This window comes from Astyanax mexicanus, chromosome 22 (assembly GCF_023375975.1).
Source record: "Astyanax mexicanus isolate ESR-SI-001 chromosome 22, AstMex3_surface, whole genome shotgun sequence".
Taxonomy (NCBI): domain Eukaryota; kingdom Metazoa; phylum Chordata; class Actinopteri; order Characiformes; family Acestrorhamphidae; genus Astyanax; species Astyanax mexicanus.
In genome coordinates, this window is record NC_064429.1 from 980,279 (window position 1) to 994,756 (window position 14,478).

The following is a 14,478-nucleotide window of genomic DNA, read 5'->3' on the forward strand; positions in this document are numbered from 1 at the left end:
TGGTTATGGGCGGGGAAACGCGCCGCTTTCCGCTCTGCTCCGCGGCAGCGACGCACCGCTCTACCGCTCTAGACACTATTGAATCCTATGGGGGTCAGCGTACCGCGCCGCACCTACCGCGTGCAGTGTGCAAGCACCTTAACTGATGAGCGGTGATGTTGCGTCGCTTCAGCTCCGCCTCTGGGAGTTTCTCGAGCCAAGGTGGGCTGGTCTGTGAGTTTCTGCCTACGTAGGCAGAAAGAGTTCAAAATTCACCCGTTTTTCGGAGGGGGGGAGGGGGGATTTCTTTGCTTAGCTCCTGCAGACAATGGGGGCTGCAAAACAGTTTAATGAGCAGGTGTACACATTCAACTCGGAGAGACCTACTGTATTCCACAAAAAACAAGAAAAATCGGATTTTCGCGGAAGGTGAGCTTTAATACGGTAATTTCACAAACTTTTCTTCTTTTGTTGTTGCTGCTGTTGAAGTTTAAAGGGATTCTCAGGGTTTTTTTTTCTTTTTTTATTTCTGTATTGACTGAAAGTAAACAAGTATTCCAGGCACTGAGATCTTTTCCATCTTATTGTACTTTTGGATCGGACGAAGACATTGTGTCTGTGTTGTTAAACAGCTTTAGGGTGTATAGTCTCTGTGACCCTGCAAACAGTATGGATTTTATAAGGTTACTGCTTAACAGAATGATTAGTAAAACAAGAATAATTACAGTCATTATTTGCGTATTACATGCATTCTGCAGAATGTCTCCTACTTCATAATGATATGTAATAGATGTGAATAAAAATAAAAATGGGGGTTGAGCAGTTACATTTGTACTTGTGTGTTAAATTATTTTTGTTTTCCTCTTGCAAGATTTAAGAAACCTCCCTTGAACAAAAATCGTATATAATAGCTGGTTTATAATAGCTGGTTATTTATAATAGTTGGTTATCTAAAATCTGCATCTTTTTTACTTCAGATTGGACCAGCCTATGGTCGAAAAATGATGACTGGGTATTTGTCATCAAAGGGAATCTGGGCATCAGAAGTTCGTGTGGGACATATGCTCAGGACTGTTAATCAGCCTTATCATACAGATCGGTGCCATGTAAGTATTAACAACTAGACTAAAGATCTACAGGAATGTCTGCACTTGATTTTTTTTTGGAACTGAAATAAGTTTCTTCCATTATCTCTTATTGTTTTCACACAGGGGGCCAAGAACCTGAATCCAATGCCTTACAATGCAGAGTACATGGGTCACAAACTACACATGGACCAAAATGAGAAATTGGTCATGTTTGGTGTGACTCATGTGCTTGCTATAGATGGCTATTCCAGCAAAATTGTTGGACATTCCACCATGCCAGTTAAGAATAACCTGCTCATATATCAGGATGTGTACAGGTAATTGACAGTGTTCTGTTCAGCTCAAAGACCCTGCCTGAAAAGGCTCCCTGTTCTACTGAAAGTGTCTGCTCTAAAGTACCTTTTATAAATTAGTGATGCCATTTAATTCCTTATAATATTTTGCCCTGGACAGTTTTGTTTCGAAACACTAACATTCAAACATTTTGTACTATAGCCTTAAGAAATACTTTTAGAGAATTAACTAATTATTAACTTTGTATGTGTTTTATTGTGTTTACTGTAATGCTGTCTTTTAAAATATGTTTGCTGTCTTGCAGAAATTCTGTTTTACAACATGGCATTTGGGATCAAATCAGGGTGGATCATGGAAGAGAGTTTTTCTTGACTCTCTTTATTCAGGAGAAATTGGCAGGCCTTCGGTTTAATACAGACAGACAGGCCTACATTCAATCACATTCAACACAGGTGAGTTTGTCATGATTTTTGTTTTATTAACAGTTCCAAAAAATATAAAAATAGTTTTTGAATTAAATTTAAACCTGGCTCAGAATTGTAATACATGTAAGAGGTTTGAAAATGTTTGCACTCAAACTCATGCCAATGATGCTGGAATTTATGCTGTTTTTAGGTAAACTGCCAAATATTTATTAACAGTATGATGTTTGTTTACTCATTAAAATATTTATTGTATGTTGCAGAATCACACGATAGAAAGAATCTGGCCAGAGGTGAACCAAAGAGTTAATTATCCACTGAAAGGGGCATTACTTCATTTAGTTGACCAGGAAGAGATCGACATGGAAGACAACTTGACCAAACACTGTATGTCTTCCCTGACATGTTCGGCAGCTCAAGTTGGCGTTGACAGAGTAGTGAAGTCATGGAACGCACACAGGATTCCAGGTATGTCCAAAGGTTTCAGCAACATAAAAAGCATATGTAGTAGTCTTCTATTGTTTATTCAAGCTCTGTGAAATTCTTCATGTTGTAGAATAAACTGGAGTGTTTCCCAGTAACGTAGGAGTATTGATGCCAACTTCGATAGCCACCGTCCTGTGGTATATGTCCTTCTTATGACCCAACTACTATGTCTGTATACACTAACTACAAAGACCCACAGTTAACCACCTTACACAAAAACATTGAACATACAATATAACATACCGTAAATGAACCTAATATACATAAATAAATGTATACAATGGCAGACCTGAGCTGTGACATCACAATGTACAGTACCGGTACTTTTGCACTGAAGTCTATATACATTGGACACAGACATAGCAAAGTCTGTCTGCCGGATGTTTGCAACCTGTTGATCCCATCTAAAAATAGAATGCATAGTTTAAGATAACTATTTTTGGGAAACACCTTTGTAGCTTATTATTATCAGGAAATAAGTCAGATTTGTGCTTAGTGTGGAATAGTAAAATGTTTAAAAAATATATATTTTAAACTCTCCACTTCCCTTTTTATGTAAAATGCTCTAAAATATTTTAATTGAAAATCATTTTAATTTGCTAACTCCCATTTTAGGCAAAGGCATACCTAATCTGCTGGCTCAAGGGGGATGCCCTAAAAAGGTTTCTCCAGATCTTCTACCAGATGCAACAGAAGCTGCAAACCAGTATGACCAAGAAGTGGGAGCCTCTTTGACAAGACTTTCGACCTTTGGAAGAAATCCATTTCATTGTCCAGAGGATCAGGAAGCAGCCGAAAGAGAGTTTTCACTGCAGTGCCATGACATTGCCTTGTTGTTTGAAAATGCTGTAAATTACCAGCCTGTACAGTTTCAAAATGGTATAAAGCTTCTTGTTGACATAGTCAGAAAATATGTCTAGAAGTAATTTCTCCAACAAAAAAAAAATAACTCCCATATTTGTTGTCCCATGCCATCTTAATCTCAGTCCCTTTTTGGTCCAGCATTGGCAAAAATGAATTAATGTTAATCATGTGGTGATTTTATGTAAGCCTCATTCTGCACAGCAAAGCATTCTGAATGAAGTTACCAATGTAAGAAAACCAATATAGTGCTATATTTATGGCAAAATATTTTTTCCTAAAATAACACTAACAACACAAATAACAGTAATACAGTACTAGAAATAATATCAGATATACAGATCAATGAATCCATTATCACAGTACCATGGCCACATGCTCTAAATGTACTTATTACTAGTCATATAAACATTGATTTACATGGATTTTCTCTTCGTTATAATCTCATTTAACTTGTAAAAACGACATTAGACATATATTTCATTCATTATATTTGTCAAAATGAATTGACAAATAATAATAATCATTAATAAGAATTTTACTGTAGACAACTTGAGTTTTTACTAGTAAAAATGGGACTGTATTTTTCGCTTCACAGCATCTGAACTGTTTGTTTCTGTTTTTCTTTTAGTACCGATAGGGGGGGATTTGTCCATGTTCTTTAGGCGTTATGAGGAGTCGAAGAAGTTGGAAGTGTGCAGCTAGCTCCGTGTTGCATCAGTTGGCTAAAATGGAAACCTACGTCGTGTTTAAAGGAAATAAAAGAGTTACACTCCGATTTGAGGACATGCGAGCTGACAGGATTGCTCAGATATTCCAGGTGTGCTTAATTAACTTAATGTAGAGTTCGTGGTTCAACTCTTTATTTAATAGCTCTAGCTAATTAATAGGCCTCACCTTGTCTTTTTTTTTTTTTTTTAATTTAAAGAAAACTACTTTATTTTCATAAATTTTAAGAGTTCAGAAATCAACATTTGGTGGAATAACCTTGGTTTGTAATCACAGTTTTCATGCATCTTTGATATGTTCTCCTCCACCATTCTTACACACTGCTTTTGGATAACTTTATGCCACTCCTTGTACAATTGCTTTCTTTTTTAGGATACTGTCACAGCTTGGAAGAGACCTTCAACAGAGTTTAACGGCTACCTGTGAGTGTCGTTCTCTCTCTTCAAGTTTTCTTTTTTTTTTTTTTTTTTTTTTTTTTTTCCATTTGTTATTTAATGTTTTATTGGTTTTAAAGTAATTACAATGTACAGGAAAATAGCACATTAATCAATCTCAACAAACAACAAACAAACTAACAAACAAACAAACGAAAAGATTTGCTAATAGCACACAAAAAAAGAATAAGCACCAGTGTTATAAGCACTAAAAAGATTCTATAAAATAAAGCAATCAATACAGAAGTATAAGAAATGTTGCATAGCTATAAGTCAATCGAATTTAAATACTCTGCTGCCTTGTCCCACATTTCATAGTATAGTTTATATTTTGGGTTAAAAGAATAGGACACCCGTTCCATCAAAATGTTTTCCATTAAATAGTTTTTTCCATATAGTTAAAGAAGGTGGCTGTGGCTCTTTCCATGAAAGTAAAATAGTTTTTTTGCCTATTAATGCAGAAGATAAAATCATTTTAGCTACTACTTTGCTAAGTTTGCATACAGAGGTGTCACCTAAAATCATTAGTCTTGGAGATAGTGATATATTAACATTTGTGATTTTAGATAAATGTTCAACAATACTTTTCCAAAAAGGTAATACACATGGGCAAGACCAGAACATATGGATAAGTGACCCTTCTTCTCTTTTACATCTCCAGCACAGATTTGAAACATGAAGTCTGTAATCATGTAATTTCTGAGGAGTGTAATGTATTCTATGTAATATTTTCATTTGAATAGATCTTAGCTTCATACTAGGAGTTGAACATTTTATGTTGCTCCATACTAAATTCCAGGAATTATCATCCAAGACTTCATTAATGTCAGTATTCCATACATTTCTAAGTTTGCTATGTGATGTTTTAAAGATTGGGCAATGATAATCTCTAATTTTCATATATAATTTGGATACAATTTTATTACGATTTTCAAAATCAAACAAAGCAGTTTCAAGTGAGGAAGGTTTAAAAATAGTATTTGTATAAATTTGATCAATTGTTTTCTTTAGATGTAAAAATATATATGAATCAGAGGTGCCTATTTTAAATTTTTCTTTTAAACTGCGTAAATTTAGTAATTTGCCATTTTCAAAGAGGTCTTTCACCATGTTTATACCTTTGGAGCTCCAATCGACACTATGTAATGGTTTCTTATTTAATGTAAATAAAGGATTATACCATAGACCTGAGCTTGAAAAAAGTTTGTTTCGTATTTCAAAAATATTGCATAAAGCTTTAAAAATTCGGTTGGCATTTGAAAAAAAAGATGTTTTGTTTTAAAGAAGGTGCAGGGCCATGAAGAAAAATCTCCTTCAATGAAAAGGGTTGGGCCATTTCCTCCTCTAACTTAAGTAAAGTCGAGGGGTTTGTAATGTCTGGACTATGTAGCCAGTCCTGAAAATGTCTAAACTGATATGCTAAATAGTACCAGTAAGGGTTTGGCAGGTTGAAACCTCCATCTAGGTGATGTTTAAAAAGTTTATCTATTTTGATTCTTGGTTGTTTAGATGCCCATATAAAAGTATTAAACATTTTATTAATTCGTTTAAAATATTGAAGTGGAATAATGGGGGGTAGCATTGACAAATAATATGATAATTTGGGCATAATTGACATTTTAATAGTTTCTATTCGACCTAAAAAGGAAAGTGGAAGATTATTCCATAACTCAAATTTCTTTTTAATGTGCTCAAGCAGTGGATCCATATTTAATTGGATAATTTTTTCGGCAAATCTCGGGATATAAATGCCTAGATATTTCATACCATTGGATGGCCATTTAAAGGGATAATTTTCATATGTTTTGGGAAATGTGTTTTTTGAAAGGGGTAAAGCCTCAGACTTTTCCCAATTCACACTATAACCTGAAATGTCCCCAAAGTCTTTAATTATTTTAAATAAACCTGGTAAGGATCGATCTGGTTTACTTATTGTCAACAAAATATCATCCGCATACAAAGAAATTTTTGCTTTGTTTTTCCCTCCAACTCCAACAACTTCATTAGACTCTCTGATCTTTGTTGCCAGTGGTTCAATTGCAATGTTAAAAAGCATGGGAGAAAGGTTACAACCTTGCCTCAATCCTCTAAATATTTTGAAATATTGAGAAATACATACACCTGTGTGTATGCATGCTGAAGGACTGGAGTATAGGATTTTAATCCAATCTATGAACTTTTCCCCAAAGCTCATTTTCCTCATAGTATAATATAAAAAATGCCATTCAATTTGATCAAAGGCTTTTTCTGCATCTAATGTGATGGCCATTGAAGGGTCAGATGAGTCTCTGTTATTATACATATTATGAATTAATTGTCTTACATTTTCTGCAGAATATCTTCCTTTTAGAAAGCCTTTTTGATCTGAATGAATAAGTCCTCCAATTACATGGCTTAATCTTAGAGCAAGAATTTTACTAAGAATTTTACAGTCGGTTTGAATTAGAGAAATTGGCCGAAAGTTTTTGCATTCTGTATGATCTTTATTTGGTTTTGGAATTAGGGTAATTAATACCTCTTGCATATTTAAGGGTAACTTTTTATCTTTGAATGATTGGTCAAAAACCTCTTTTAGAATTGGGGCAATTAAGTTAATGTTTAACTTATAAAATTCTGATGAAAATCCATCGGGTCCAGGTGTTTTGTTTTTTGGAAGGTCTAATATAGCGCTTTTAATTTCATCAATTAATATGGGAGCATCAAGCATTATTTTATCTTCATTATCTAATTTATTCAGATTAATGCATTGAAAAAAAGATTCATATGAAGTCAGTGTGAATTTATTTGATGTGGAATATAATTTTTCATAAAAACCTTTAAAAATGTTATTAATTTCCATTGGGTTATTAGTTATTGCTCCAGTTTTGGATTTAATTGTGGTGATTATCTTATTTTGCTGAAGTTGACGTAATTTATAAGCTAAATATTTTCCACTACGTTCTCCCTGTTCGTGGTATATTCTTTTGACACGAGATATAATAAAGGATTCTCTCTCTGTAAGCAAATTGTTTAATTGAAATTTTACCTTTATCAAGTTTCTATAATTGGCAGCAGATGGGTCTTGCCTCAGTAATTCTTCTAGACCTTTTATTTGCTCTGTTAACTCTTCAATTTTAGCATTCTGTTTCTTTTTCTTTTGTGAGGAATAACAAATACATCTTCCTCTTAAATATGCTTTCATAGATTCCCATAAAAGTTTTGGCGATATATCTGGCTGTTTATTAAAAGAGAGGAATTCATGAATCTCTTTTGAAATAAATTCCTGAAAAGCTTTATCATTCACAAGTGAATTGTTAAATTTCCAGAACTTCTGAGTTCTAAAAGCGGTTGATAGGGATATTCCAATAGCTATAGAAGCATGGTCAGAAATATGTATAGTGTCAATTTTAGCCCAGGAGATATCCTTTATCAAGGATTTTGAAGTAAAGAACATATCAATTTGTGAAAAGGTTTTATGCAAGGGCGAAAAATATGTATAATCTCGTTCAGTGGGATGAAACATACGCCATGTATCTGATAGACCAAATTCATCAACAATATTGTGTAAGGCATTGTGGGTACGGGGGTATTTTCTCTTATTATGAAATGATCTGTCAATATATTCATCCATTACAGTATTAAAATCTCCTCCAAGAATTAGAGGTATATTACCCCATTGAGACAATTTGTTGGCAATATCATTGAAAAATTGATCTTGGTTTATATTGGGGGCATACAAACTAGCAACTGCTATTTTTTGACCCCCAAAACTTAGTTTAATGGCCACAAATCTACCTATTTCATCTTTTATAATATTTTCTAAATGGAAAACCAAATTCTTATTAATTAGTATAAGTACACCTCTTGACTTTGAATTAAATGAAGATGAATAAACATGACCAACCCATTTTTTCTTCAATTTGAGCACTTCTTCTTCAATTAAGTGACTTTCCTGAATTAATGCAATGTCACATTTTTGTTTTGCAAGGTTGGATAAAATTTTGGAGCGTTTAATAGGATTTTGAAAGCCTCTAACATTCCATGAGATTATGTTAATGGTTTTGTTCACATTACATTTATTCTCATTCATTATATCTAATACTTCTGAATTGTTTCAAATTATAATTCATGTTTCTAATGCGTAAGTGCAGGAGTGTGCAGTAGATCAAGAACTCGAATAGATTAAATCTGAAAAGGCTATTTAACTTCAGTGTGCTATACATCTAAGACAGCAAAAAAAACGGCTGTCAAACCTAACTAGTAGCAAGGAAAATACGAGGGAAAAAATAAATAAATAAGAATTAACCTCCTACTAATAACCTGTGTTTCACTAGAGCGTGATGGAACCTGTCCGTGAACATGAAAAGCTTTGACTGCATTACCACTTTACATCTATCCTAACTTCAAATGAAATTCATTAATATTAATAATACTCCACATAAACTGAACACCAGGTATCCAGACCCATGTAAAACACTACGTATTTAGTCCATTAGAGCGCTGGTAAATTAAACACTCTGGCCAGTACAGTAATTTATCCAATCTGGCGTATCTTAAATCAGTCATTAAGTTAAATGCCAGTTTCGTCCATTCTTTACTGCATGCTTTCCTCAGTTACTGAACTGGTGCTCGTGTTGAAATTGACCTTCACGAATGCCTCTGCTTCCTCCACTCTCTTGAAGAGGTACGTGTGATTTTGGAAGGTTATTTTGAGAGTGGCCGGGTACAGAAGTCCGTAGCGAACGTCGGTTCTTCCTTTCAGCAGCCGGCGAATTGGGGTGAAGAGGGCACGCTTTCTCTGTTCTTCAGGCGAGAAATCCGGGAAGATACTGATAGGGTTTTCGAGGTACCGCTTCCTCGTTGTTGTTCTAGACAGTTCAAGTATGTTTTGCCTGTCTGAATACCTCAGGAATCGCACAATGATAGGTCGATTTTGACGCTGTCCTTTCTGACCGATCCTGTGCGCTCGTTCTATTTCCAGCGGCCGGTGAGCTTCGACTTTTTCTCCGCCGAAAAGTTGTAACAACAGGTTTCTGGAAAATTCCTCACACCGTCTTCCTTCTGCCCCTTCTGGAACTCCTGTAATTCTGACATTTTGACGTCTGGAGTAGTTTTCAAGGTACTCTACCTTATCATTTGTGAGTTGTAGCTGGGTTGCCATTTTTGTCAGTTCATTCAATGCTTCTGTGTTTTTATGCTCTCTGTCCTCAATGTCCGAAATCCTCTGCTCCGCAGTCAAAATACGTTTATCCATAGCATTAACAGTATCACTGAACATTTGTTGGGACTCCAACAGAATTTTCAGTGCGTCCTTAATTTCACGAAGCTCGTTGAGGATAGCGGGAGAGTCGTTTGTGTCAGCGCCGTCGTCGCTAGCATTAGCCGAGCTAGTTTTCGGTCTTTTAACACCGCCTGACTTCGTTGTTTTTACCTCAGAATTTCCTTTGACTGGGTTCAGAGATATTTTAGACATTGTCTTGCGTTGAATTTCAGTCAAGGTAAAAGCCTTTTTAAGGATATTACACGAATTTCATGAAACACTGACAGGAGCTAACAAACTCACGTCTTGTCAGCAGCTCGCATCACGTGACTCTCAGGCCTCACCTTGTCTAATAACCCGATATCTAACAAGCCTCACCTGTGCTTGTTAGCTGTTGAAGTAAAACCTGAAATGAGTACATTTACATTTACATTTACATTTTCGGTATTTAGCAGACGCCCTTATCCAGAGCGACTTACAACAGTGCTTCAAAGTTACTTAAGATATCCAAAGCTAGTTTGTAGACTAGGATCAAGAGATACATAGAGCTTAATCATGTTAAGAACCCTAGGAACCTTTTTTTTATTTTATTTTATTTTTTTTTATTATTAGTTTAGGAACTCTTTGAAAAGATGTGTCTTCAGTCGACGTTTGAAGACCGTGAGTGACTCTGCTGTTCTGACATCCAGTGGAAGTTCATTCCACCACCTTGGTGCAGCACAGAGAAGAGTCTGGATGTCTTTTTTCTGTGTGTTTTGAGTGATGGAGGTTCGAGCCGAGCCGTACTGGAAGCTCTAAGAGCTCTTGGTGCAGATCTGGCTTTGACCATCGCCATCAGGTATGAAGGTGCTGGTCCGTTTTTTGCCTTGTAGGCCAGCGTCAGGGTTTTGAATCGGATGCGGGCGGCAACAGGAAGCCAGTGGAGGGAACGCAGCAAAGGAGTCACATGACTGAACTTCGGAAGATTGAAGACGAGTCGTGCTGCCGCGTTCTGAATTAACTGTAGTGGTTTGGTGGCTCTCAGTGGAAGACCAGCCAGTAGAGAGTTGCAGTAGTCAAGTATAGCTGAATGCCGACAATGGGATCAGTGGGAACATCTTGTGAGTTGTTTTATGGGAGGTTATTAGTTAGCAAGCATGTTTTAAGAACATAGTTAATGCGTTACTCTTTTACATACTTTCTGTTTAAAGTTCTGTTCTAGCTTTATTAAATATTGTGTATGTGTTCTGCATGTAACACAAATTAAAAAATGAGTGGACTAAATTGTTGAAAGGTGTTTTTGTATCACTGTAAAATTCTATAAATCTGTAGAAATGCAAGTAATAATACTAGTTAGATTTTAAAGAACAAATTATTTTACGTCACACACGGGTAACACTTGCCACAGTTGTTTAGTCGTCTGTCTAAATTTATTTTCAGATAAACCCGGCAAACGTATACATGACGGATGCTGCCAACGTTGCCATCTTTCCTTTGGAAAGTGGGAACTTCAGTGGATTGGATCTTACCGTGCACGCTCATTATGAGGTACACTCATATGAGGGCATTATGAGGTTACCACTCGGCATTTTTCTTTCCTCCAACCTTCCACGTCCTCGCTGCCAAACTGCCTCCGCGACCAAGCACACCTCGATCTTTTCAAAGGTATGAATAACTAAACTGGTTAATACCCACACATTACAACCTATAATACATTTTGTGGGACGTACTTTATAAAAGACAGGTTTAGGTAATTTTTTTATGTTTCTGTATGGCTTTGTGACAGATCTGTTCACGTTTCAGAAATCCTGGATGGAAGGCTGGTGTCCACCAGGGTTATTGTGGTGAGATTTGTGGAGGCAGAGGCGAGCGTGGCTTGTATCCTACAGAAAGTAAAGGTGGCAATGGCGAACGATGAGGAATATGTCCTGACTGACGTTCATGGAAATGAGATCATGGAGACCGAGGGAACAACAGGTAAATGAAACTGTTAAGTATGAGCACATTTTCACATTGACGCTTCCTTAACAAAACATAGCGCTGAAGTCTAAACCATTATATTATCACCTAAATAATTACCTAAAATGTATTATTGTGTAATTCTATCACACAGCAGTACTATTTTGAAAATGTATAACTTACAGATACAGTCCCCTCCTGAAGTTTTGGAACAGCAAGGCAGAATCTCTTATTTTTGCTGTGCACCAAAGCCATTTTAATTTAAGACAAAAAGGTTAGTATAAGACAAAAGTTCAGAATCTCAGCTTTTATTTCCTGGTAGTTTTCATCAGATGTGATAAACCAATCAGGACATACCACCCTTTTGCTAGTATTGACCCACGCCCTTGACTGGGCAGAGAAGAAGAAAAGAGGGGGAGCGAACTCAGAGAATTTGGGGTGGAGTTCAGGCCGAAGCCTCCCTCACACGAAGAGAAACATGAGAAAAGAATAAAATTAAAGAAGGAGGAAGATGGGGAGGAGGTGGGTGCGAGGTTGTTCAACGAGCAGGTAGAGAGGAAGTGATGGTTTAAATAGGGAAGGAAGTGGGAGGAGTGAGGGCGTGGATCACTCCCAAAACTTAGTTATGATACATAACTCCACTTCTTGAAACCCACCCATTTTTGAAGTGAGCAAAACTATTGGAACATGTGACTGAAAGGTGTTTCTCGTTAACCAGGTGTAATTAAGGTTGTTTGTTAAAGCACTAAAAAGGTCTGCATGACTACTCTCCTTCTTGGTTTTGGTTAAACATATACAGATTGTAAAATATTTGTAAAAGAAGATAAACCACAATGAAGACCAGAGAGTTGTCTGAGAGAAAAGCAAGCCATACTGAAACACAGAAAAGAGGGCAAATCAATCTGAGCCATTGGAAAAACATTGGGCATAGCAACCACAACCATTTGGAATGTCTTGAAACAGAAAGAAACCACTGGTGTACTGAGCAACAGTCGTCAAATAGGTCGACCAAGAAAAACAACACCCACTGATGAGAGAAGAATTTTCCTAGCTGTAAAGAAGAACCCAAAAACTACAGTAAGCCAGATCACCAACGGCCTTCATAGAGCAGGGGTGAAGGTATCCCAGTCCACTGTTCTGAGAAGACTCTGAGAGCAGATTATGGAGGCCATACAACACAATGCAAACCCCTCATCAGTAGCAAGAATCGGAAGGCCAGATTGGAGTTTGCCAGAAAGTACAGAGATGAGCCACAGACATTCTGGAACACAGTCCTATGGACTCATGAAACCAAAATAACCTCTACCAAAGTGATGGAAAGGCCAAAGTGTGGAGGAAGAAGGTAACAGCCCAAGATCAAAGGGAAACAAGCTCATCTGTAAAGCATGGTGGTGGTAAAGTCATGGCTTGGGCATGCATGGCTGCCTCTGGAACAGGCTCAATCATATTTATTGATAATGTAACTGATAATGGTAGCAGCAAAATTAATTCAGAGGTGTACAGATAAGTTTTGTCTGCCTCTTTAAGAAGGAATGCTACCAAACTAATTGGCAGGAGTTTAATTTTACACCACGACCCAAACATACAGCAAAGAAGACAAAGGAGTTCATCCGGGTGGAAAAAGTGGAAAATATTAGACTGGCCAGGTCAGTCATCTATCTAATCTTATCATGAACATACATTTTTACCTGCCCAAAAGGAGACTAAAGGGAGAATCCCCCTGAAATAAACAAGAATTTGAAAGAAGCTGCCATAAAAGCCTGGAGTAGAATTACATAGGAAGAGTGCGACAGTTTGATGATGTCAATGGGTCGCAGGCTTGAGGCAGTTCTTAAAAGCAAGGTTTTTTTTCACCAAATACTAAAATGTAATTCACTTCAACTTTGTTTGTTCCTTTACTTTTGCTCAATAAAATGGTGTGGTGTAATACAAACGGTGATAAATCAAGATTTACATGACATATTTAGAAGTAAATAAAAGCTGTGATTCTGAACTCTTGTCTCATATCCACCTTTTAGTCTTAAACGCAAAGGTCTAGTGAACAACAAAAACAAGCCTTGCTGTTCCAAGTATTTTGGAGGGGACTGTGTGTACTTTCTCCTCCACCTACTGGTGCGAGGTGCATTCTAGGATATCTGACTGTAAAAAGTCCACACAAGTCACCTTCCATTCATCTTCAATAATTTGTGAGGAGCAAGAACTCATCTAGGTAGTTGTAGTGAACTTGGTTAACTGCAAACTGTTAATTGGAACAGTACTTGGGCTGCAAGTACAGACAAGAATGGACTTTATGGGACTTTATAGGAGCCTGATAACAGTATGCAGAACACACTCCCATCTACTAGCGAAATATTGGTATTGATAAAATCTGAATAAACCAACCCGCCTAGTGGTACAGTGAGTCTCAGTATGGGTTTTGATCAGTATGGTATGGTAGTATACAGTAAATCACTACTGTCCAATGAAAAACATGTTTCTCCATTGCTGTCTGTTTTTAGTTTTCTTTATCGTTGAAACTCTTTAGCTGCTCTATTCACTGAAAGACTAATAGAAATGCTTTAAAATACTACTTGAAATACTTCAATTTTTGTTCACAGGGTCATTATACTGGAGGCAAAATTCAAGGAAGATCCATGCTTTAGAAAAAACATCATATCAGCAGTGGCAGACCAGGAGGACACGTACACAGTCATTTTCCCCACAGTTAAAACATGAGCTAAAACTATGGAATTATCCGTTGAGAATTGTTAACAACTCATTGTTATAAATTGTGGTGTACCCTTAAAGGTAAAAAGAAGTCAAAATTGGATGTCAAATTAAAAATAATATAAAAAAAAAACTCAAAACTATGTTTTGTTTGCTTGTTTTTTTTCAGCCGCAGAGGTGATGAGACTGCTTTGGTGGCTTTGAGAAATCAGGTGGAAGAGCTGGTGGAGGCATCCCATGGACTGGAAGACATCACTTCACAAATTAAAGTGCTGATAGGCCACTCTAGGTCCATGCTCCAG

The 14,478-nt window shown here is 36.7% G+C and overlaps 1 protein-coding gene and 1 long non-coding RNA gene across 2 annotated transcripts; both read left to right on the forward strand.

Annotated features, from left to right (window-relative positions):
* The first annotated feature begins 960 nt into the window (after positions 1-960).
* Positions 961-11,040, forward strand: LOC111191866 (uncharacterized). Its single transcript, XM_049470773.1, has 7 exons — positions 961-1,085; positions 1,191-1,384; positions 1,666-1,813; positions 2,047-2,251; positions 2,885-3,950; positions 4,232-4,281; positions 10,952-11,040. Exons 1-5 carry the CDS (start codon positions 981-983, stop codon positions 3,187-3,189), a joined length of 957 nt encoding a protein of 318 aa, XP_049326730.1. The 5' UTR covers positions 961-980; the 3' UTR covers positions 3,190-3,950; positions 4,232-4,281; positions 10,952-11,040.
* Positions 11,041-11,091: 51 nt separating this feature from the next.
* On the forward strand, positions 11,092-14,222 carry LOC125787027 (uncharacterized). The gene is made up of 3 exons (XR_007428971.1): positions 11,092-11,176; positions 11,315-11,488; positions 14,068-14,222. It is a non-coding gene; the product is annotated as an uncharacterized LOC125787027 (long non-coding RNA).
* Positions 14,223-14,478: the final 256 nt, after the last annotated feature.